This window comes from Ranitomeya imitator, chromosome 5 (genome assembly GCF_032444005.1).
Source record: "Ranitomeya imitator isolate aRanImi1 chromosome 5, aRanImi1.pri, whole genome shotgun sequence".
NCBI classification, from domain to species: Eukaryota; Metazoa; Chordata; class Amphibia; order Anura; family Dendrobatidae; genus Ranitomeya; species Ranitomeya imitator.
Genome location: NC_091286.1, coordinates 12,253,486 through 12,279,593, shown reverse-complemented (window position 1 = coordinate 12,279,593; position 26,108 = coordinate 12,253,486). Strand labels below are relative to the sequence as shown.

The following is a 26,108-nucleotide window of genomic DNA, read 5'->3' as shown; positions in this document are numbered from 1 at the left end:
AGGGAGAAAACACGAGGAGTTCAGTTTTTGACAGGTTTAGTTTCAGATAGAGGGAGGACATGATGTTAGAGACAGCGGTAAGACAATCACTGGTGTTTTCTAATAAGGCAGGTGAGATATCAGGAGCAGAAGTGTATAATTGGGTGTCGTCAGCATAGAGATGGTACTGGAAACCAAATCTACTGATTGTTTGTCCAATAGGGGCAGTATACAACGAGAAGAGGAGGGGGCCTAGGACTGATCCGTGAGGAACCCCAACAGTAAGGGGAAGGTGAGAGGAGGAGGAACCAGCAAAACATACAGTGAAGGATCGGTCAGAGAGATAGGAGGAGAACCAGGAGAGAACGGTGTCCTTGAGGCCGATGGAGCGGAGCATAGTGAGGAGGAGCTGATGATCCACAGTGTCGAATGCTGCAGAGAGATCCAAGAGAATTAGCATGGAGTAGTGACCATTAGATTTAGCTGTTAGTAGGTCATTAGAGACTTTAGTGAGGGCAGTTTCAGTAGAGTGTAAAGAGCGGAAGCCAGATTGAAGAGGGTCGAGAAGAGAGTTATCTGAGAGATAGTGGATAAGACGGGAGTGGACCAGGCGTTCGAGGAGTTTAGAGATGAAGGGAAGATTAGAGACAGGTCTATAATTAGCGGCACAGTTTTGGTCGAGGGATGGTTTTTTAAGTAATGGATGTATGATGGCATGCTTAAATGAGGAGGGAAAAATACCGGAAGTGAGGGAAAGGTTGAATATTTGTGTTAGGTGAGAGGTGACAGCCGGGGAAAGGGACTGGAGGAGATGTGACGGAATGGGGTCACTGGTGCAAGTGGTCGGGCGCGAAGATGCAAGGAGCCTGCTTACTTCTTCTTCTGTGACTGGTTCAAAGTCAGAGAGTGAACTAGATGCAGTGGGGGAGGGAGGACCGTGCATGGTATGAAGAGATTGGGAGATGATTTCCTGTCGAATGCGGTCAATTTTTTCTTTGAAGTAATTGGCCAGATCGTCAGCACGGAGATCCGTGGTTGGGGCCTGCTCTCTTGGGTTGAGTAGGGACTGGAACGTGTCAAAGAGACGTTTAGGGTTATTGGACAGGGAGGTGATGAGGGTGTTGAAATAGGTTTGTTTGGAGAGATGAAGGGCAGAATTGTATGTCTTTAGCATGAACTTATAATGGATGAAGTCTTCGGGTAGATTAGATTTTCTCCACAGACGTTCTGCGCACCTGGAGCACCGCTGCAGGAAACGTGTTTGCAGCGTGTGCCACGGTTGTTGCCGTCTGTGCCGAGTTGTTTTATGTATAGGAGGAGCAGCTTCATCCAGAGCACTTTGCAGGGTTTCATTGTAATGCTTCAGAGCAGAATCAGGACATGAGATGGAGAAGATTGGGGCCAATGAGGACTGCAAGTTCTTCATAAGTTTCTGGGTGTTAATGGCCTGTATGTTTCTATAAGTGTGGGAAGTGGGGGTGACCTGAGCGGGATGGCAGTTCTTGATAGAGAATGAAAGAAGGTGGTGGTCAGAGAGTGGGAGAGGGGAGTTTGTGAAATCATCCACTGAGCAAAGTCGGGAGAAGACCAAGTCAAGGGAGTTTCCATCTTCATGCGTTGGAGAGTTAGTATGCTGCGAGAGGCCGAAAGAGGAGGATAGAGATAAAAGGTGAGAAGCAGATGGGGAGAGGGGAGAGGCAATGGGGATGTTGAAATCACCCATGATAAGGGTGGGGGTGTCACAGGAGAGAAAGTGTGGAAGCCAGGTGGCAAAGTGATCCAGGAACTGATGAGAGGGGCCGGGAGGACGATACACCACCGCCACTCGCATGGAGAAGGGGATGTAGAGTCTGACAGCATGGACCTCAAAGGAAGGGAAGACAAGTGAGGGCACTTGGGGGATAACTTGGAAAGTACATTTGGGTGAAAGGAGCAGACCAACGCCTCCACCTGCTCTGTTGTCTGATCTTGGGGTATGAGAAAAATGTAGTCCACCATAGGAAAGAGCAGCAGCAGCGGTGGTGTCTGACTGCTGAATCCAGGTTTCAGTAAGAGCCAGGAGATTAAGGCTATATTCACACTTAGCGGTTTTTACTGCAGAACCGCCGCGATTTTGATGCTGCAGGTCCGCAGCAGTTTCCATAGCGTTTACAGTAACATGTAAACCCTATGGAAACCGCAAACCGCTGTGCACATGCTGCGGGAAAAACCGCGCGGGAACGCAGCGGTTTACAACCCGCAGCATGTCACTTCTTTGTGCAGAATCGCTGCGATTCTGCACCCATAGGAATACATTGAACCGCTTACTTCCCGCATGGGGCTGTGCCCACGTTGCGGGAAGTAAGCGGATAATGTGCGGGTGGTACCCGGGGTGGAGGAGAGGAGACTCTCCTCCAGGCCCTGGGAACCATATTTGGGGTTAAAAAATAAAAAATCTGGTTATACTCACCCTCTGATGTCCGGAGCTCCTGGGCGCTGCACGCGGCCATCCGGTCAGAGTTGCTGTGCGACCAGGACCTGCGGTGACGTCGCGGTCACATGACCGTGACGTCACGAAGGGTCCTTCTCCCACAGCATCTTAGGAACCGGACCGCCGGGTGCAGCGCCCAGGAGATCCGGACATCAGAGGGTGAGTATAACCAGTTTTTATTATTTTTAACATTACTATTGATGCTGCATATTGCTGCATATGAAGCATCAATAGTATAGGCGGAAACCCGCAGCGGAAAACGCGGAACAAACCGCGATAAATCTGCAGGGAGAACCGCAGTTGTTTTGCCCTGCAGATTTATCAAATCCGCTGCGGGAGAACCCGCAGGGACCCGACGCAAGGTGTGCACATAGCCTTAGAGAATTAGAAAGGAAGAAGTCATGAATGAAGGAGAGTTTATTACACACAGAGCGAGAATTCCAAAGGGCACAATTGAAAGAGACAGAAGGCATGCATGGAATATTAATAAGGTTAGAGGGGTTTCTGGGTGTAGCAATTGGGAGGTTTGACTGGCTATAACATGGGGGGCCGGGGTTTGGAGAAATGTCTCCAGCGACTAGGAGAAGGAGGATAGAAAGAGTGAGCAGATGGTTAAGTGATTTGTGAGAGCGTCTCTTGTGTTGGATGGTGGGACTGAATGGATCTGCGCTGTTAAGCAATGTGAACAGAGCATGAGTGCTATACATAGGAGCGGCAAGGACAGAGGGGCCGATATGGATGGAGTGTAGAGAGTTAATGCGAGGGCTGTGAATGTGAGTGAATGCAGCTGCCAGAATATAGATTATACAAATAAATATGGTGAGTATTTGTGCTGTTTCAAGTGAATATGGATTAGATTTAGATTGTCTTACCTGTCTGCTGCCCTGTCTAACTGCCATGTTATAACTGCCGAGTACTTAGAAAAAAAGTACTTTGAATAAAAATACACGAATAATAGTGCACAAATGCACCCCCAAGCTAAGTCTACATTTATAGAAGTCTAGCTCTTAGATCTCCCTTTTTTTTTTTTTTTTTGTTAAAGCTCGTTAGCAATCAATCTAACTCAGTTGAGACAACAGGACACAATAAATGTAGTGATCAGATAAACAAATGTCCAGGTCTACATGGATCATAAATCGCTTTGAAACAGTTATGTGATCTCTCTGAGTAAGGACATGCAAAAGTCAGTTAAATATCTATAAACACAAACAAATGCATAATAGGATGACTATTGGTAAACTTATAACATAAGTTATATCATTGTATCTCTGTATACAGGGAGCTCCCCCTAGTGGTGACTGCAGACAGAATCTTATCATGTATCTCTGTATACAGGGAGCTCCCCCTAGTGGTGGCTGCAGACAGGATCTTATCATTGTATCTCTGTATACAGGGAGCTCCCCCTAGTGGTGGTTGCAGACAGAATCTTATCATGTATCTCTGTATACAGGGAGCTCCCCCTAGTGGTGACTGCAGACAGAATCTTATCATGTATCTCTGTATACAGGGAGCTCCCCCTAGTGGTGGCTGCAGACAGGATCTTATCATTGTATCTCTGTATACAGGGAGCTCCCCCTAGTGGTGACTGCAGACAGAATCTTATCATGTATCTCTGTATACAGGGAGCTCCCCCTAGTGGTGGCTGCAGACAGGATCTTATCATGTGTCTCTGTACATAGGGAGCTCCCCCTAGTGGTGGCTGCAGACAGGATCTTATCATGTATCTCTGTATACAGGGAGCTCCCCCTAGTGGTGACTGCAGACAGGATCTTATCATGTATCTCTGTATACAGGGAGCTCCCCCTAGTGGTGACTGCAGACAGATCTTATCATGTATCTCTGTATACAGGGAGCTCCCCCTAGTGGTGGCTGCAAACAGGATCTTAGCATGTATCTCTGTATACAGGGAGCTCCCCCTAGTGGTGACTGCAGACAGAATCTTATCATGTATCTCTGTATACAGGGAGCTCCCCCTAGTGGTGGCTGCAGACAGGATCTTATCATTGTATCTCTGTATACAGGGAGCTCCCCCTAGTGGTGACTGCAGACAGAATCTTATCATGTATCTCTGTATACAGGGAGCTCCCCCTAGTGGTGGCTGCAGACAGGATCTTATCATGTGTCTCTGTACATAGGGAGCTCCCCCTAGTGGTGGCTGCAGACAGGATCTTATCATGTATCTCTGTATACAGGGAGCTCCCCCTAGTGGTGGCTGCAAACAGGATCTTAGCATGTATCTCTGTATACAGGGAGCTCCCCCTAGTGGTGACTGCAGACAGAATCTTATCATGTATCTCTGTATACAGGGAGCTCCCCCTAGTGGTGGCTGCAGACAGGATCTTATCATTGTATCTCTGTATACAGGGAGCTCCCCCTAGTGGTGACTGCAGACAGAATCTTATCATGTATCTCTGTATACAGGGAGCTCCCCCTAGTGGTGACTGCAGACAGATCTTATCATGTATCTCTGTATACAGGGAGCTCCCCCTAGTGGTGGCTGCAAACAGGATCTTAGCATGTATCTCTGTATACAGGGAGCTCTCCCTAGTGATGGCTGCAGGCAGGATCTTATCATGTATCTCTGTATACAGGGATCTCCCCCTAGTGGTGACTGCAGACAGGATCTTATCATATATCTCTGTATACAGGGAGCTCTCCCTAGTGGTGGCTGCAGACAGAATATTATCATGTATCTCTGTATACAGGGAGCTCCCCCTAGTGGTGACTGCGGACAGGATCTTATCATGTATCTCTGTATACAGGGAGCTCCCCCTACTGGTGACTGCAGACAGATCTTATCATGTATCTCTGTATACAGGGAGCTCCCCCTAGTGGTGACTGCAGACAGGATCTTATCATGTATCTCTGTATACAGGGAGCTCCCCCTAGTGGTGGCTGCAGACATGATCTTATCATGTATCTCTGTATACAGGGAGCTCCCCCTAGTGGTGGCTGCAGACAGGATCTTATCATGTATCTCTGTATACAGGGAGCTCCCCGTAGTGGTGGCTGCAGACAGGATCTTATCATGTATCTCTGTATACAGGGAGCTCCCCCTAGCGGTGGCTGCAGACAGGATCTTATGTATCTCTGTATACAGGGAGCTCCCCCTAGTGGTGACTGCAGACAGGATCTTATGTATCTCTGTATCTCCTTCTCTACTCCCCTCTTATCTCCTCTTCTCACAATCGTATACAAGATTTCTCTCGCATATCACCCATACTCTGGAACCCTCTACCACAGAGGTCCCCAACTCCAGTCCTCAAGGCCCACCAACAGATCATGTTTTCAGGTTTTCCTTTGTTTTGCACAGGTAATGCAATTATCACCTAGGCAATACTAAGGAAATCCTGAAAACATGACCTGTTGGTGGGCCTTGAGGACTGGAGTTGGGGACCCCTGCTCTACCACAACACATCAGACTCTCGCCTAGCATCAAAACCTTCAAAAAGAACCTGAAGACCCACCTCTTCCGACAAGCCTACAACCTGCAGTAACCACCGATCGACCAAACCGCTGCATGACCAGCTCTACCCTCACCTACTGTATTCTCACCCATCCCTTGTAGATTGTGAGCCTTCGCGGGCAGGGTCCTCATTCCTCCTGTACCAGTTATGACTTGTATTGTTTAAGATTATTGTACTTGTATTTATTATGTATACCCCTCCTCACATGTAAAGCGCCATGGAATAAATGGCGCTATAACAATAAATAATAATAATATAGGGAGCTCCCCCTAGTGGTGGCTGCAGACAGGATCTTATCATGTTTCTCTGTATATATGGAGCTCCCCCTAGTGGTGGCTGCAGACAGAATCTTATCATGTATCTCTGTATACAGGGAGCTCCCCCTAGTGGTGGCTGCAGACAGGATCTTATCATGTATCTCTGTATACAGGGAGCTCCCCCTAGTGGTGACTGCAGACATAATCTTATCATGTATCTCTGTATACAGGGAGCTCCCCCTAGTGGTGACTGCAGACAGGATCTTATCATGTTTCTCTGTATACAGGGAGCTCCCCCTAGTGGTGGCTGCAGACAGGATCTTATCATGTTTCTCTGTATACAGGGAGCTCCCCCTAGTAGTGGCTGCAGACAGGATCTTATCATGTTTCTCTGTATACAGGGAGCTCCCCATAGTGGTGACTGCAGACAGGATCTTATCATGTTTCTCTGTATACAGGGAGCTCCCTCTAGTGGTGGCTGCAGACAGGATCTTATCATGTTTCTCTGTATACAGGGAGCTCCCCCTAGTGGTGACTGCAGACAGGATCTTATGTTTCTCTGTATACAGGGAGCTCCCCCTACTGGTGTCTGCAGACAGAATCTTATCATGTATCTCTGTATACAGGGAGCTCCCCCTAGTGGTGGCTGCAGACAGAATCTTATCATGTATCTCTGTATACAGGGAGCTCCCCCTAGTGGTGGCTGCAGACAGGATCTTATCATGTATCTGTATACAGGGAGCTCCCCCTAGTGGTGTCTGCAGACAGAATGTTATCATGTATCTCTGTATACAGGGAGCTCCCCCTAGTGGTGGCTGCAGACAGGATCTTATCATGTTTCTCTGTATACAGGGAGCTCCTCCTAGTGGTGGCTGCAGACAGAATCTTATCATGTTTCTCTGTATACAGGGAGCTCCCCCTAGTGGTGGCTGCAGACAGGATCTTATCATGTTTCTCTGTATACAGGGAGCTCCCCCTAGTGGTGGCAGCAGACAGGATCTTATCATGTTTCTCTGTATACAGGGAGCTCCCCCTAGTGGTGACTGCAGACAGGATCTTATCATGTTTCTCTGTATACAGGGAGCTCCCCCTAGTGGTGACTGCAGACAGGATCTTATCATGTTTCTCTGTATACAGGGAGCTCCCCCTAGTGGTGGCTGCAGACAGGATCTTATCATGTATCTCTGTATATAGGGAGCTCCCCCTAGTGGTGGCTGCAGACAGGATCTTATCATGTATCTGTATACAGGGAGCTCCCCCTAGTGGTGTCTGCAGACAGAATGTTATCATGTATCTCTGTATACAGGGAGCTCCCCCTAGTGGTGGCTGCAGACAGGATCTTATCATGTTTCTCTGTATACAGGGAGCTCCTCCTAGTGGTGGCTGCAGACAGAATCTTATCATGTTTCTCTGTATACAGGGAGCTCCCCCTAGTGGTGGCTGCAGACAGGATCTTATCATGTTTCTCTGTATACAGGGAGCTCCCCCTAGTGGTGGCAGCAGACAGGATCTTATCATGTTTCTCTGTATACAGGGAGCTCCCCCTAGTGGTGACTGCAGACAGGATCTTATCATGTTTCTCTGTATACAGGGAGCTCCCCCTAGTGGTGACTGCAGACAGGATCTTATCATGTTTCTCTGTATACAGGGAGCTCCCCCTAGTGGTGGCTGCAGACAGGATCTTATCATGTATCTCTGTATACAGGGAGCTCCCCCTAGTGGTGGCTGCAGACAGGATCTTATCATGTATCTCTGTATACAGGGAGCTCCCCCTAGTGGTGGCTGCAGACAGAATCTTATCATGTATCTCTCTATACAGGGAGCTCCCCCTAGTGGTGACTGCAGACAGGATCTTATCATGTATCTCTGTATACAGGGGGCTCCCCCTAGTGGTGACTGCAGACAGGATCTTATCATGTATCTCTGTATACAGGGAGCTCCCCCTAGTGGTGGCTGCAGACAGGATCTTATCATGTATCTCTGTATACAGGGAGCTCCCCCTAGTGGTGACTGCAGACAGGATCTTATCATGTATCTCTGTATACAGGGAGCTCCCCCTAGTGGTGGCTGCAGACAGGATCTTATCATGTATCTCTGTATACAGGGAGCTCCCCCTAGTGGTGACTGCAGACAGGATCTTATCATGTATCTCTGTATACAGGGAGCTCCCCCTAGTGGTGACTGCAGACAGGATCTTATCATGTATCTCTGTACACAGGGAGCTCCCCCTAGTGGTGGCTGCAGACAGGATATTATCATGTATCTCTGTATACAGGGAGCTCCCCCTAGTCGTGGCTGCAGACAGGATCTTATCATGTATCTCTGTATACAGGGGGCTCCCCCTAGTGGTGACTGCAGACAGAATCTTATCATGTATCTCTCTATACAGGGAGCTCCCCCTAGTGGTGACTGCAGACAGGATCTTATCATGTATCTCTGTATACAGGGGGCTCCCCCTAGTGGTGACTGCAGACAGGATCTTATCATGTATCTCTGTATACAGGGAGCTCCCCCTAGTGGTGGCTGCAGACAGGATCTTATCATGTATCTCTGTATACAGGGAGCTCCCCCTAGTGGTGACTGCAGACAGGATCTTATCATGTATCTCTGTATACAGGGAGCTCCCCCTAGTGGTGGCTGCAGACAGGATCTTATCATGTATCTCTGTATACAGGGAGCTCCCCCTAGTGGTGACTGCAGACAGGATCTTATCATGTATCTCTGTATACAGGGAGCTCCCCCTAGTGGTGACTGCAGACAGGATCTTATCATGTATCTCTGTACACAGGGAGCTCCCCCTAGTGGTGGCTGCAGACAGGATATTATCATGTATCTCTGTATACAGGGAGCTCCCCCTAGTCGTGGCTGCAGACAGGATCTTATCATGTATCTCTGTATACAGGGGGCTCCCCCTAGTGGTGACTGCAGACAGGATCTTATCATGTATATCTGTATACAGGGAGCTCCCCTTAATCATTTCTGCAGGTAAAATATCATCCTGTGACTTTATGTCTCTCCAGGAGATTTTGATCTCTAAATCTGTCCATTTGAAACATTTTTATATATATGCTCACTTTCAAGTTTCTGTTTAGATTTTTTCAGTAGCATTTGTTTGTGGAGAAGCTGGGTGCAAACTTATAAGGCTGACAAATGACAATGCAGTTCTCGTCGGGTTGTCCTCCTGCCTTTTTGCTGATTTATTTTATATATTTAACTCTTTGGTATTTGTATTTCTGATTGTTTTTTTCTGAATTGTATTGCTATTTAGTGAGAACACTGCCTTATAACTAGTGGCAAGGCATCCAGGGTGGGGTAAGAACAATAAATAATTGGCAATAAATGTTAATGGTTTGTTTTTCAGTGATCAATGAACTATAAATCCCAGCATGTATTTAGAGCCACACAGGTTGTAGTATCCAGACTTTTGCCTTTTGCAATATGGGACAGGTGGAAAAAATATTCTGGCACCTTCTGTGGCAGCCATATTGGTTGTCTCCCAACTTTCCCAGTACCGGAAATAACTAAATCAAAGCAATGGAGTAATGTTAATAACTTGATGGTAAAAACAACTAGATAGTTACAGTGTGCCACTTTGTACGGTAAGTCTGCCGCTGACAACTCACCCCGATAGCGATGAGGATCGGCAGGCGGATGATGAGCCAGTAGTTCATGTTGTAATTCCGAGTCCAGCAGCTACAGAGAAACAACAATGATTTATTATGACGACTTAAAAGCCCAAATTCAGACAAATGTCTCCGATTTCTTGATGACTGAGTCAGAGATAAACGCGTTTTGCTCCGACTGACAGCGAAACGAATGGCGTCCATCCACTTGTGATGATTGTGCCGCGTCTGTTATGTTGTCTGACATGTTGACGCTGCAACTACTCCGTGCCACTCACGTGGCCGCTCCGCACTTTCTGCACTGCTATACCGGATGTATACCGCCGGTGAAACGCGCCAGTTCAGCCGTTCAGCTCTGTGTTACCGTTTTCTGCAGTCGGAGCTATTACAATGTCATTAAGAGGGAATAGACAGAAGACAAGGCTTGAATGAACCTGCGGCAGAACAGCTGCGCCCGGTAGCATTCGCCCGGTTTATATCTTTCCCCAGAGATGGCGGTAGCTGCCTCTACAGTCACATTATGGGAGTTTAACGATCTGATTGAAAGTAGTTAAAAGAAATGGTACAAAGAGTAAATTCTGTATGTTTTAATTACAAAGGAACTATCACTATGTAACGAGGGGCAATGGAGGACGTCAGCTGCCCCTCCCCAACATCAGCAATATTTGGGGAGTTGCAGTGCAAATGCTAATTTTCCTTTCACCTGTGATGTGGCTCTCTACTTTATGGACCTAAGCTGCAACACCATCCACAGCCATAGAGCGGCGCTGGGTTTGGAATAACAAAGAACTTTCCTTCCAGTATCATTAAACCACTAAAGTCTTCGTACATTAAAAGTTCTGTAACAACTGATATATTCAGTTTACAGTTTTCAGAATCTCTAGGGAGAAAAGCAAATGTTGTCCTTATCTTCAAAAAGGAAAGAAGACGGAGCCAGGAAATTACAGGCCAGTGAGCCTTACTTCTATCCCAGGAAAGCTCTTTCAACAAATTATTAAACAGAATGTATGTCAGTACTTGGATAAGAATACAGTAATTAACCAGAGCCAGCATGGGATTGTAGCAAACAAGTCATGCCAGACTAATCTAATCTCCTTCTATGATGGAATCACTGACTGGATGGATCAGGGAAATGCGGTAGATATAGTATATCTCGAGTTCAGCAAAGCATTTGATAAAGTATCTTATACTATCCTTATTGAAAAAATGACCAAGTATGGGTTTGACAATGCTACGGTTAGGTGGATTCATAACTGGCTCAGTGATTGTACTGAAAGAGTGGTAATAAATGGTGGCACTTCTAATTGGAAAAGTGTTTCAAGCAAGGTACCACAAGGCTCTGTCCTGGCCCTAGTGTTATTCAATATTTTTTATAAATGATCTAGATAGGGAAACTGAAGGTAAACTAATCAAATTTGCAGATGATGCAAAACTAGGAGGGATAGCTAACACTAGAGAAGACAGGATTCAGGGGGATCTAGATAAGCTTGAACAATGGGCAGCAACTAATAGAATGGTATTTAACAGGGAGAAATGCAAAATTCTACATATGGGCAAGAAAAAAGAATAATTACATCTACAGAATGGGAGGAATAGAACTAAGCAACAGCACGTCTGAAGAAGACTTGGATATACTAATAGATCACACACTGCACATGAGTCAACAGTGTGATGCAGCAGCAAAAAAAGTAAACACTGTTCTAGGATGTATTAAGAGAAGCATAGAGTCTAGATCGTGTGAAGTAATTATCCTCCTCTACTCCTCCTTGGTCAGACTTCATCTGGAATTCTGGGTCCAGTTCTGGGCTCCACATTCTAAAAAAGACATTGAAAACTGGAGCAAGTTCAGACAAGAGCAAGCAGGATGGTGAGTGGACTGCAAAGTATGTCCTACGAGGAACGGGTAAAGGATCTGGGAATGTTTAGTTTTCAAAAAAGAAGACTAAGAGGAGACTTAATAGCTGTCTACAAATATCTGAAGGGCTGTCACAGTGTAGAGGGATCATCATTATTCTCATTTGCACCAGGAAACATGAGAGGCAATTAAATCAAACAGATTAGATATTAGAAAAAAACTTTTTGACAGTGAGGGTGATCAATGAGAGGAACAGGCGGCCACGAGAGGTGGTGAGTTCTCCTTCAATGGAAGTCTTCAAACAGAGGTTGGACAGACATCTATCTGAGATGGTTTAGTGACTCCTGCCCCTGGAAGTCCTGTCCAACTCTAACATTCTATGATTCTATGACAGCAAGCAGAGAAGCTGAAAACAGAGAGGAAATTCATTGCAAAGACCCCCAGTTCACCCAATAGTTTTCCCAGAGTTGATAAAAAATTTTTTGCACCTTTTGATGTTCTCATGCCAGTTTTGTCCAGCAATGACAACATTGAAAAATAGGTGTAGTCTAGTCAAAGGGTTGTGGTCGAGCGCGACCCACAAATTCCCCATAATTTATTTCACACATACATATACTATGACGGGATGGTGCTTCAGCCCAGATAGGATGATGTTTCTTGCGGTGTTGACCGGCAACTGAAAGATGTGCCGAGTTCATTAGGAGGCGCACATCTATTAATGAATGATTGCATTTGGCACATCTTGCTGCTTTTATCAAGAGTGACGTATAAAGAGCAAGTCTTGAGGAATTGAGGCAAAAATCCTTAGAAAATCCCGTACGTATTCTTTACAAACTGATTGATATCTTTTTCAAAGATGACAAGCTGAATGATAGGGGAAATGGAAAAGCAAAGACAAAAAGAGGGAAAAGGAGGGAAGAAAGAAGGAAAAGAGGAACGAAAAGGTGAAAAAGAGTGGAAGTGAGGGAGGAAGGAAGAAAGGAAGAAAAGCAGAAATAAAGGAAGGAAGGAAGGAAGGAATACAGAGACTGAGGAAGGAAGGGAAGAAGGAAAAAAGAGAAGGAGGAAGGAAGAGAGGTAGGGAGGAAGGGATGGAGGGGGAAGGAGAGAAGGAATGAGGGGAAGGTGCCTGAAAGGGAGGGGAGGGATGGAGGAAGAAAAGAAGGAAGGAAGAGAGAGGAAGAAAAACAAGAAAAGATGGAAGAAGGGAGGTAAGGGAGAGGGAAAAAAAAACAAAGGAAGTAATCTGGAAAGAAGGTAGGAAAAGCGAGGTAGTGATGAAGGAAGTAGATAAAGAAGGAATGGGTGAAAACGGAGTAACATGAAAGGAAAAAAGTTCATGAATGAAGAAAGGCAGAGAATAAAAAAAGGGGAAAAAAATAAAGAAAGAATGGAGATCTGGATGGTGACGTCTCCTTGTGATTGACGCTTTTGCGGCTGAGGACACTGAGCAGATAGTAATGGAGCCGAGAGCGGGATTATTCGCGAGCAGGCGGCGGGCGGATGATTGATGAGGATTATGTCACTGATTATCAACTGCTGCAGAGATGTAATTACGCCTTCTCACCCGGGGCCTGACATGGCAGCGCTAAGGCGATCGTCATCGCTACTAATTAATTACTGAGAAGGGTACACAGGGGATCCGGTCCCCGGGGGCGCAGGACGATGATATATTGTACAAATACTAGTGACTTCATTTGAATAAAGCAGTGAAGAGATTGGGAAGGGTTAATAGAGAACCCCTTGTCATAGTAGATTACGTGCTCCACAGCAGGGCGCAGGATAAAGATAAGTGTCGGCTCATGTGTGTCCTGCACCAAAAGCCAAAAATTTAGTGCGTCCTCCTGACATCATGTGAGACGGAGTGGACCCTGGATCCAATGATTAGGTGTATGCATTGCATAGATGAGGCTAGAGGAGGACAGAGGAGTCTGAAGGAGGAGGACAGAGGAGTCTGGAGGAGGAGGATAAAGGAGTCTAGAGGAGGACAGGGGAGTTTAGAAGTGGAGGATAGCGGAGTCTGGAGGAAGAGGATAGAGGAGGCTGGAGGAGAGGGACAGACGAGTCTGGAGGAAGAGGACAGAGGAGGCTGGAGGAGAGGGACAGAGAAGTATGGAGGAGGAGGACAGTGGAGTCAGGAGGAAGAGGACAGAGGAGGCTGGAGGAGAGGGACAGAGAAGTCTGGAGGAAGAGGACAGAGGAGGCTGGAGGAGAGCGACAGGGAAGTCTGGAGGAGGACAGAGGAGATTGGAGCAGGACAGAGGAGTCAGAAGGAAGAGGATAGAGGAGGCTGGAGGAGAGGGACAGAGGAGTCAGGAGGAAGAGGACAGAGGAGGCTAGAGGAGAGGGACAGAGAAGTCTGGAGGAGGAGGACAGAGGAGTTTGGAGCAGGACAGAGGAGGCTGGAGGAAGAGGACAGAGGAGGCTGGAGGAGAGGGACAGAGAAGTCTGGAGTAAGAGGACAGAGGAGGCTGGAGGAGAGCGACAGGGAAGTCTGGAGGAGGACAGAGGAGATTGGAGCAGGACAGAGGAGTCAGGAGGAGGAGGCTGGAGGAGAGGGACAGAGGAGTCAGGAGGAAGAGGACAGAGGAGGCTAGAGGAGAGGGACAGAGAAGTCTGGAGGATGAGGACAGAGGAGTTTGGAGCAGGACAGAGGAGGCTGGAGGAAGAGGACAGGGGAGGCTAGAGGAGAGGGACAGAGAAGTCTGGAGGAGGAGGACAGAGGAGTTTGGAGCAGGACAGAGGAGGCTGGAGGAAGAGGACAGAGGAGGCTAGAGGAGAGGGACAGAGAAGTCTGGAGGAGGAGGACAGAGGAGTTTGGAGCAGGACAGAGGAGTCAGGAGGAAGAGGATAGAGGAGGCTGGAGGAGAGGGACAGAGGAGTCAGGAGGAAGAGGACAGAGGAGTTTGGAGCAGGAAAGAGGAGTCAGGAGGAAGAATATAGAGGAGGGTGGAAGAGAGGGACAGAGAAGTCTGGAGGAGGAGGACAGAGGAGTTTTGAGCAGGACAGAGGAGGCTGGAGGACGAGGTCAGAGGAGGCTAGAGGAGAGGGACAGAGAAGTCTGGAGGAGGAGGACAGAGGAGTTTGGAGCAGGACAAAGGAGTCAGGAGGAAGAGGATAGAGGAGGCTGGAGGAGAGAGACAGAGGAGTCAGGAGGAAGAGGACAGAGGAGGCTGGAGGAGAGGGACAGAGAAGTCTAGAGGAAGAGGACAGAGGAGGCTGGAGGAGAGCGACAGGGAAGTCTGGAGGAGGACAGAGGAGATTGGAGCAGGACAGAGGAGGCTGGAGGAAGAGGACAGAGGAGGCTAGAGGAGAGGGACAGAGAAGTCTGGAGGATGAGGACAGAGGAGTTTGGAGCAGGACAGAGGAGGCTGGAGGAAGAGGACAGGGGAGGCTAGAGGAGAGGGACAGAGAAGTCTGGAGGAGGAGGACAAAGGAGTTTGGAGCAGGACAGAGGAGTCAGGAGGAAGAGGATAGAGGAGAGGGACAGAGGAGTCAGGAGGAAGAGGACAGAGGAGTTTGGAACAGGAAAGAGGAGTCAGGAGGAAGAAGATAGAGGAGACTAGAGGAGAGGGACAGAGAAGTCTGAAGGAAGAGGACAGAGGAGTTTGGAGCAGGAAAGAGGAGTCAGGAGGAAGAATATAGAGGAGGGTGGAGGAGAGGGACAGAGAAGTCTGGAGGAGGAGGACAGAGGAGTTTGGAGCAGGACAAAGTTGTCAGGAGGAAGAGGATAGAGGAGGCTGGAGGAGAGGGACAGAGAAGTCTGAAGGAAGAGGATAGAGGATTCTGGAGGACAAGGGGGGAGCCTGGTGGGTAGAGAGGAGTCAGTGAGGTCTGGCAGAGATTTTTCCCTCTTTCTCCTCTCAATCCTTGCATATGTAGGGAGGTGTAGAGAGCGATCGCTATCTAAGATGTTTGGGCATCTTAAGTCTTTGTCTCTCGGTTATATAAATACATGTGAGATAGAGGACAAGCTGCAATACTACACATGGCCTATAGACAAGAGTGGCGCTGCTCCTGCATAGAGAGCAGACCCAGAAATCCACCATTTTATTAATGTACAACTATTCACACCTGCCACTCATGAATCTGGGAGAGCCCCTGTAATGGAGGCAGCATTCATTATCATGGGGGGCTCTGTCTCAGTATTTGCCTGTAACCTCACATAGATGACATAGACACAGAGCCCCCCAGCATATTATGGGCAGAAGAGTAACCTGCAGCTCCTGAATACTCAATCTGTCCGGCGCCCGTGCCTGCCATCAGCCATTTATACGGCATCTTCTTGGAAGACCAGGAGCATCTGCTACATGTAATCCTCGGTACATGAAAGACTCAATCCCACCCAGGAGGAACGACAAGGGGGCAATAAGAGCATAAACGCACCCATCATCTTCATACAGGTACTTGACTACACCCCACGGGAGGACGAACAGCATCGGCACCCCTAAGAGGAAACAGAGAGTCAGTGAGTGCAAGAAAAATGGAGATAAAGAAGTGACTTCTGCAAAGAGAGATGAATGATGACTTTCTATAACTCGGCTCTTCCTTCATCAGAAAATGAGAAGTTATAGAAAGTCATCAGAGGAAGAGCCGAGTTATAGAAAGTCTTTTAAAGAAAAGTAAGATTAAGGAATGTTATAGGAAGTCATTGAAAGACCAGAGATATCGCATAGAAAGTTATAGAAAATTATCAGAAAAACATCCAAAGTTCGGAAGTGAATTGAAGAAGGTATAAGAAGTCAATAGAAGAACAATCATAGGAAGAAGAGAAGACTGATGGAAAGTCATCAGAAGAAGAGGAGAGAAAAGAATGAAAATCTGAGAAAGAGCAGTGTTATATACAGTCATTGGAAAAAGAACTGATTTAGAAAGTCACCAGAAGAAGAATAAAGTTCTAGTAAGTCATCGAAAGAAGAAAACATAAAACATTATTGTTAGAAGGGCAGAATATCGTAAGTCAATGTCAGAAAAACAGTTATAGAACATCATAAGAGTATACTGTATGTATAGAAAATTATCATGAGAGGAATAGATATAGAAAGTCACCAGAAAAAGAGCAGAGATATAGAATGAAAGAGGAAATGCAAGATCAAGGAAAAACAAGATATAGTAAAAAAAAGGAAGAAAAGATGATACAGTAGCCAACAATAATTTCAATATCTGTAGAAAAATACAAGTTATTGAAGTCGTAGTGACCATGAAAAATAGAGTGAAACAAGCATCAGAGGATGAAAATCTGAAGGCAAGATCAGCATCAGGAGAAAGACTTGTTAGTGGACCTTGGAGATAAAGAGAAGGAGAATGACAATTGAATCAGAACTTTCAGAGAAGATACACAAAGAAACAAAGTAGAAAGAAGAGAGAAGTGGACATTGTGAAAGAAGAGAGAAGAACCAGAGAAGGACAAGAGAAGAACAAGAGAAGGACAAGAGAAGGACAAGAGAAGAGCAAGAGAAGGACAAGAGAAGGACAAGAGAAAGGCAAAAGAAGGACAAGAGAAGGACAAGAGAAGAAAAAGAGAAGGAGAAGAGAAGGACAAGAGAAAGACAAAAGAAGGGCAAGAGAAGGACAAGAGAAGGACAAGAAGGACAAGAGAAGGACAAGAGAAGGACAAGAGGAAGACAAAAGAAGGGCAAGAGAAGGACAAGAGAAGGACAAGAAGGACAAGAGAAGGACAAGAGAAGGACAAGAGAAGGACAAGAGGAAGACAAAAGAAGGACAAGAGAAGAACAAGAGAAGGACAAGAGAAGGAGAAGAGAAGGACAAGAGAAAGACAAGAGAAGGACAAAAGAAGAGCAAGAGAAGAACAAGAGAAGGACAGGAGAAGGACAAGAGAAGGACAGAAGGACAAGAGAACAAGAGAAGGACAAGAGAAAGACAAGAGAAAGACAAGAGAAGGACAAGAGAAGGACAAGAGAAGAACAAGAGAAGGACAAGAGGAAGACAAAAGAAGGACAAGAGAAGGACAAGAGAAGAACAAGAGAAGGACAAAAGAAGAAAAAGAGGAGAAGAGAAGGAGAAGAGAATGAGAAGAGAAGGACAAGAGAAGGACAAGAAGGACAAGAGAAGGACAAGAGAAAGACAAGAGAAGAACAAGAGAAGGACAAGAGAAGGAGAAGAGAAGGACAAGAGAAAGACAAAAGAAGGGCAAGAGAAGGACAAGAGAAGAACAAGAGAAGGACAAGAGAAGTACAAGAGGACAAGAGAAGGACAGAAGGAAAGGACACAAGCCACAGTAATAGCATGAGGAGCAGCGGATTCTCCTGTCTATTACTCATAATCGATATTGAAGGCTTATTGCTAATATTATTGCCCTTGAGACATTTTTGTATCTTTTTTTCACTCTTTCTTCTTGTGAAGTGTCTTTGGCATAAAATATTAAATCATATTCCCAAAATGATTTAAAGTAAACATTTGCTTCTCTTCATTACTCGAATGTTCCCCATAAATCAGATCTGGATCAATATAATACCGCCGGAGGCTTATGGCACCGGACCACTGCTCCATTCTCATCACTATCTGTGGGATTGATGGGTCTCGGGGTTCATCTATCAGACTAATGAATTTCTATCCTGATGAAATTCCATCTGAAGCCGGCTCTGGACAAATTGCTGCCTCCTGTTTGCAGTCATGTTCTTCATTCTAAGAAGGGTCGACATCATGACAAGTTCCAGGCGCGGACTCATCCCTAAATCTATTAGAAGAAGTGATACAATGGATGCAGTGAACGTACAGAAGAGGTAACTGATGGCCGCTCTGTACACCGCGCCGCAATGTCTCAGCCAACGTCCAGCACAATAGAGTAAGACGTCAGGTTACCCGTCTGCCGAACCTCGGGTGGTCAGTTGGGTCAAATTTGGCCAGAAATTTTGATTTGCATCAAATTTATTAAATGGAAAATGATTATTCCTTATTATTCTCCGGAGTCTATCAAAATCCAGGCCATAATAATGAGAAGGGTAACAAAATATTATCCTGACCTTACAGCTGACTTTTACAATCCCTCAATACAGCAGCTGGGAGGTGGGCACCATTTTGCTGGATTTGTTTGGAGCAGGTCACAAATTTTTCAGACATTTTTTCACCATTGACAGATTGTCCCCATTATTGCATTTACTTTAATAAACCTGAGCTCCTACAGCAGACACAACCTGTGGACAGAGGTGGCGCTGTTCTTGGAAGACAGCAGCGGTGTGTTTCTAATCCATAGAAAAAGAAAAGAAGCCACAATATAATCTGCACACCACCAATGAGTTATATGAAACAAAGACAATTTTATTGGTAACAAAGGTAATTTAAAAACAGTTAAAAAATACATACAAAACAACTCCCCCGTGAGGCCTGTCCAAGACAATATCGTGTTTCTAATCCATGACTGATATGGCACCTTTAGAAACCTAACAGCCCCTCCTGCATCTGTGTAGGGGTGCGGACCCTCCAGTCGTTCACATCACGCCATTGTTGTCTTCAGGGGCAGGAACGCGTCAGTACGGTCCCCACCCTGACAGCCATAGGCGAGTGTCAGGGCTCATGCAGACCATGCAATCCGTGGCTCTCGGCCCGTGGTCCTCATGCGTTTCTCAGTCTGTTCATAGATTGGCTTTGGGTCTCCTGACCTTAGCGTGACAGCGTCATATATTTCTACTAGATATTGAACCCGTTCTACGCCCGGGTGGCTAGCATCTATATTGGTATATGGTCTCCATCCTGGTATGTGCTGCTCCATCCTGCGTCCCCATCCTGTCATGAGCTGCTCCATACAGCGTCCACATCCTGACATGTGCTGCACCCATCCTGCGCCCCCATCCTGTCATGTGCTGCTCCATCCTGCACCCCCATCCTGTCATGTGCTGCTTCATCCTGCGTCCCCATCCTGTCATGTGCTGCTCCCATCCTGCACCCCCATTCTGACATGTGCTGCTCCATCCTGCATCCCCATCCTGTCATGTGCTGCACCCATCCTGCGCCCCCATCCTGCCATGTGTTGCACCCATCTTGCGCCCCCATTCTGTCATGTGTTGCACCCATCCAGCGCCCCCATTCTGTCATGTGCTGCCTCATCCTGCGCCCCCATTGTGACATGTGCTGCTCCCATCCTGCGCCCCCATTCTGACATGTTCTGCACCCATCCTGTGCCTCCATTCTGACATGTTCTGCACCCATCTTGCGCCCCCATTCTGTCATGTGTTGCACCCATCCTGCGCCCCCATTCTGTCATGTGCTGCTCCCATCCTGCACCCCCATTGTGACATGTGCTGCACCCATCCTGCGCCTCCATTCTGACATGTTCTGCACCCATCCTGCGCCTCCATTCTGTCATTTGCTGCTCCCATCCTGTCATGTGCTGCTCCCATCCTGTGCCCCCCGTTCTGTCATGTGCTGCTCCCATCCTGTGCCCCCGTTCTTTCATGTGCTGCTCCCATCCTGCGCCCCTGTTCTGTCATGTGCTGCTCCCATCCTGCGCCGGTTCTGTCATGTGCTGCTGCCATCCTGCGCCCCCATTCTGTCATGTGCTGCTCCCATCCTGCGCCCCCGTTCTGTCATGTGCTGCTCCCATCCTGCGACCATTCTGTCATGTGCTGCTGCCATCCTGCGCCCCCGTTCTGTCATGTGCTGCTCTCATCCTGCGCCCGTTTTGTCATGTGCTGCTGCCATCGTGCGCCCGTTCTGTCATGTGCTGTTCCCATCCTGCGCCCCCGTTCTGTCATGTGCTGCTGCCATCCTGCTCCCCCGTTCTGTCATGCGCTGCTGCCATCCTGCCCCCGTTCTTTCATGTGCTGTTCCCATCCTGCGCCCCTGTTCTGTCATGTGCTGCTCCCATCCTGCGCCCGTTCTGTCATGTGCTGCTGCCATCCTGCGCCCGTTCTGTCATGTGCTGCTGCCATCCTGCGCCCGTTCTGTCATGTGCTGCTCCCATCCTGCGCCCCTGTTCTGTCATGTGCTGCTCCCATCCTGCGCCCGTTCTGTCATGTGCTGCTGCCATCCTGCGCCCGTTCTGTCATGTGCTGCTGCCATCCTGCGCCCGTTCTGTCATGTGCTGCTGCCATCCTGCGCCCGTTCTGTCATGTGCTGCTCCCATCCTGCGCCACCATTGTATTATATGCCCCCCCATAAGATGCTCCATTATATATGCCCCGTATGCTGCTGCCATATATATATATATATATATAAAAAAAAAAAATACCATACTCACCTATCGTCGCTGGGCGCTGAGTGCTGGGGCCTGAGCAGGCGGGGACACCGGCGCGCTGCCGGAGTCACCGCTAGCTCAGGCCCCCAGCACTTGCTATACTCACCTGTCTATCCCGTTCCAGCGCTGCGCGCCGCCATCTTCCGGCTCCTCTGGCTGTGACTGGTCAGTCAGAGGGCGGCGCCGGCGCGCATTAAGGCTACGTTCACATTAGCGTTGTGCAACGCAGCGTCGGGAAACGCTGCGGCGACACATGCGTCATGCGCCCCTATATTTAACATGGGGGGCGCATGGACATGCGTTGTGCTGCGTTGTGCGACGCATGCGTTTTATTTGCCGCAAGCGTTGGGCGCAGAAAACGCAACAAGTTGCATTTTTTTTGCGTCCAAATTTCAGCAAAAAAGGACGCATGCGTCGCAAAACGCAGCGTTTTTGCGTGCGTTTTGGTGCGTTTTTATTTGCGTTGTGCGTTGCGTCGCCGACGCAGCGGCGCACAACGCAAATGTGAACGTAGCCTAAGCGCGTCATCGCGCCCTCTGAACTGGGAACGTCACAGCAGAGGAACCGGGACACGGAGCCGCACGCAGCGCTGGAACGGGGGACAGGTGAATATACTCACCCTCCTGGCGGTCCCTCTCTGGTGGAGATCGCGGTGTGCGTTCAGTGTTTATGCATACCGCAATCTCCTGGGAGCGTCACTCTGTGAGGCCCAGACTGCGACGGCCCTTGCGCTTGCGCAGTCTATAAAGGCTTTGGACAGAGTGACGCTCCCAGCGTTATATTATAGATATGACCTGCTCCAGGAGACCTGCGGTCAGTCCGCGCATTACAGTCTGTGATCGGACCGAGCGTCTGCATGATCCCTGAGATGTGAAGCATAAAAGTCATCTGAGACCCACATTAGGGTCTTTTTCCTTTTCGCCGTCTCCTCCCGTTGCTCCCCTATATGTAACTTCATATAACAAACTGCAGCTGCATCCCCCTCTTCTCCTTCCCACCAGTCTGTGATTTGTTGTTTTATTTTGGATAAATATTTGGGTTCTACAGAGATTCTGAATCCGGAAAAATGTAAGAGATCCTAAATCCAGGGAACTAGGAACTAACGGCCGCGAAAGGGCGAAGAGCACGATACTGTCCCATATCCTGAGTCATGCGACAAGGCTCGGTGGACGGTCGATATTGATTTTTACGACTGCTACTTCCTATAGGTGGCGCTAGAGTTCTAGTCCTCTTCCTCTATGAAGAGAGAATTTGCATATCTAATTTCCCAGAGGAGCTTTGCAAGGCTTTAAAGTCTCCTCACCTTGGTATGTCAGGCTTGACATGTCACTCTTCACCAGGAGAAACGTTACAAATATTGCTAAGTCTCATCTATTCCCATCTTCTCCTGATTACTGGATAATGACAGTAACGCTTGATTGTGCGCTGGGACTTCCAGCTGAGAGAGAGGAGAGAGTGCAGCGTCACTCACAGCCGGACAGAGTCTGAGCAGCAGAACAAGCTCAGGGCGCCCCGTAGGGTCACATAGGGTTAATTGTGCAGCCACGTACAAGGATCCACAGGGATCGTTTAGATCACAAGACTCCTGTGATACAGTCACTTTTCCTCACTGTCCTTGGGGGAGTATCGGCAGTGTCTGAAGGTTACGTCTTGTAGTGATGTCGTAGGTTATTGGTTTTTGTGATGATGTCATAGGATATGTGTTGTGATGATGTCACTATGTTGTATTTATGTGTTCGGCATCACTATCCCATAAGCTTGAAAAAGGGTCGAATGCAAGTAGAAACGTGACACGTTGGCTTCCAATACTGGTCACTGGCAGCTGCAGTTCTTCTGCTGCAGAGATTGGACACAATGTATCACTGTGACATTAGGAGGCTCATGAGATACATTTGTGTCGCTACATTTCTGGGTACCTCTCTTCTGCGGCGGGTGATGACGGGGCGTCAGACTAGGGGGCTTTGTATTCCCCATATTATAAGTCTATGTCCCATCACTGCGCACGCTCCGGCCTCCGGTATCGGCGCTGCGGTGTCGACGGTTCTAATAGGACTTCATCTCTATAAGTTCTTGACTTTGGACGTCCGCAGAGACGCTGCGTCTACTGCAGCATTTACTAGTCTCCTTTTGACTCTCCCTGTCTGGAATTACCATATTCATTGCACATTTGGCCTTAAAACTCGTCTCCTTGTGAAACCTACAAGCGAGGAGGTTATTATATCGCTGCACATTAATGTCAACTGTATAAGTCTTCATTCACACGTGTCAGAAATGTCTCCATAAAGCAGAACAGGTGTCAATCTTTCAATTAGCGTTTTTTTCTCTGTAAGTTCCTCTCGTGATTTGTTACATGCAAACACTGATGAAAAACTCTGACCAAACACTGACGTGTGAACGAGGCCTAATAGGTGAAATTGCACAGAACAGAGACCGGCGACTCTGCCCATCTCCTACCGTCATGGCATAGCGGCAGGAAAGATCTGCAGTGCTGCTTGGAAGTTTGTGAACCCCTCAGCCTATGTGCACACATTGCAGCTTTTGCTGCGAATCCGTAGCGGATTGGCCGCTGCGGATTCCATGCGTTATACAGTTCATGTAAACCTATGGAAAACAAAATCCGCCGTGCACATGCTGCAGAAAATACAGCGCAGAGACGCAGCGTTGTTTATTGCGCAGCATGTCAATTCTTTGTGCGGATTCCGCAGCGGTTTACACCGGCTCCATAATAGGAATCCGCAGGTGTAAAACCGCCGGTGGAATCCGCCAAAAACCGCAAAAATAATCGCGGTAATTCCGCAGTGCGGTTTACCTGCAGATTTACCAAAATCAGTGCGGAAAAATCCCCCGAGTAATCCGCAACGTGTGCACGTGGCCTCAGAATTCTGCATATTTCTACATAAATTTAACCAAAAACTACATCAAAATTTCACACAAGTCGTAAAAGTCGATAAAGAAACAAATCAAATATAAGACTTTGTAATTTTATGATTGAGGAAAATGCTCCAATATCCCACATCTGTGAGCGGTAAAAGTATATGAACCCTTGCTCTCAGGATCTGGGGTGATCCCATCTGCAAAACGTCCCAACATAACAGATTTGTAGCTGTTGTTAGCAACACCTGGTAGGTAACAGAGGAACAACATAAATCAGGTTGTTATTTCATAGAAGATATTTACTAATAATACACTTAAAAGCCAAAAAAAAAATATACAAACAAGATAAAGTGTGAAAGTCAACAGGTGCTAGAAAAGAAAAAAAGTCTGAAGAGGGAAAAGATCTGGAAGAAAAAGAAAATGAAGACATGAAAGACAAGAAACGAAAGAGAGAGCGGAACAACAGCAAGACAAAACAAGATAAAGAGGAGGAAGAAGGGAAGATAGAAAAAAAACACAAGATCCAAAACCGTAAAAGACAAAATAGAAAAAAACAGGAGGACAAGAAATTAAAAAGGAGAACAAGAGGAAGATGGAGAAGAAGAAAATAGAAACAAGGAAGAACATGACGACAATAAGTGAAAGAAAAAGAGAAGAAAAACAACCTGATTATGAATAATAAAGACTGGAGGAAGAAATGGACAAGAAAGAGAAGATGAGAAGAATCTTGCAGAAAAAAAACAAAAGAAGGAAAATAAGGAAAAAAAACCCAGAATCTGATGATTAATAACCATCCCCTGATCGTTGTCTTCTGATCGCGTCTGGTACGGCCCCGCGTCATACATGATATCAGCACATGGAAATTACAGAGAATAATCATTTCCTTATTACAGGGACGTTACACAGATTCTAATATACAGAATGTAATAAAAGATTATACGATCAGCGGACACGGAATGTGATCTCGGGATTATTAATACCTAACAATACGGATATGACACATCTCCCCGTGTTACAGCCTCATGAAAGTAATGAGAACAATTCCCTCATATCTGTAAATTCCTTCCCTGGGGTTGTTCCAAAGCTTCATTCTGAGGAGAGATCATCTCCACAGGACAAATATAGATTGAACCCGTTACAATCCAACAGTTACAATAAACTTCAGCCGGATAGCACAATGGCTTTCCGGAACATTTTGTCTGTCCTGTTGGGTCATTATCCTTTTCAAATATTTAACCCAATTTTGATTATGGCGAATTCTCACTGTCAGAAATGTCTTATAATTTGTACTGTATGTAGAAGGGCGATATTTAATCAGCAAGGATGTCCTCAGAACCAGGAAAGATTGACAAGTCCTGCACCCCATGAACCTCCATGATAAAATGCTATTGTTATATCAACTAGGCCCAAAATTATGCAAACATTCATAATGCCAAATGATACATTTCGGCCTACCAGCAGCCACCACTAGGGGGAGCTCTCTGTATACAGAGATAAATGATAAGATCCTGTCTGCAGCCACCACTAGGGGGAGCTCCCTGTATACAGAGATATATGATAAGATCCTGTCTGCAGCCACCACTAGGGGGAGCTCCCTGTATATAGAGATACATGATAAGATCCAGTCTGCAGCCACCACTAGGGGGAGCTCCCTGTATACAGAGATACAGGAAAAGATTCTGTCTGCAGACACCACTAGGGGGAGCTCCCTGTATACAGAGATACATGATAAGATCCTGTCTGCAGCCACCACTAGGGGGAGCTCCCTGTATACAGAGATACATGATAAGATCCTGTCTGCAGCCACCACTAGGGGGAGCTCCCTGTATACAGAGATACATGATAAGATCCTGTCTGCAGCCACCACTAGGGGGAGCTCCCTGTATACAGAGATACATGATAAGATCCTGTCTGCAGCCACCACTAGGGGGAGCTCCCTGTATACAGATATACATGATAAGATTCTGTCTGCAGCCACCACTAGGGGGAGTTCCCTGTATACAGAGATACATGATAAGATTCTGTCTGCAGTCACCACTAGGGGGAGCTCCCTGTATACAGAGATACAGGATAATATTCTGTCTGCAGCCACCACTAGGGGGAGTTCCCTGTATACAGAGATACATGATAAGATTCTGTCTGCAGTCACCACTAGGGGGAGCTCCCTGTATACAGAGATATATGATAAGATCCTGTCTGCAGACACCACTAGGGGGAGCTCCTTGTATACAGAGATACATGATAAGATCCTGTCTGCAGTCACCACTAGGGGGAGCTCCCTGTATACAGACATACATGATAAGATTCTGTCTGCAGCCACCACTAGGGGGAGCTCCCTGTATACAGAGATACATCATAAGATCCTGTCTGTAGTCACCACTAGGTGGAGC

General features: G+C 47.1%; 1 protein-coding gene across 1 annotated transcript in view; it reads right to left on the bottom strand.

The window, feature by feature from the left end:
* Positions 1 to 26,108, bottom strand: part of GLP1R (glucagon like peptide 1 receptor) — a 274,569-nt gene that overhangs the window by 18,777 nt on the left and 229,684 nt on the right. Inside the window, exons 8-9 of the mRNA XM_069768307.1 lie at positions 16,038 to 16,098; positions 9,797 to 9,866 (exon numbers count right to left, since the gene is read on the bottom strand). Coding sequence (XP_069624408.1) covers positions 9,797 to 9,866; positions 16,038 to 16,098 — 131 coding nt within the window. The remainder of the gene's footprint in view (positions 1 to 9,796; positions 9,867 to 16,037; positions 16,099 to 26,108) is intronic.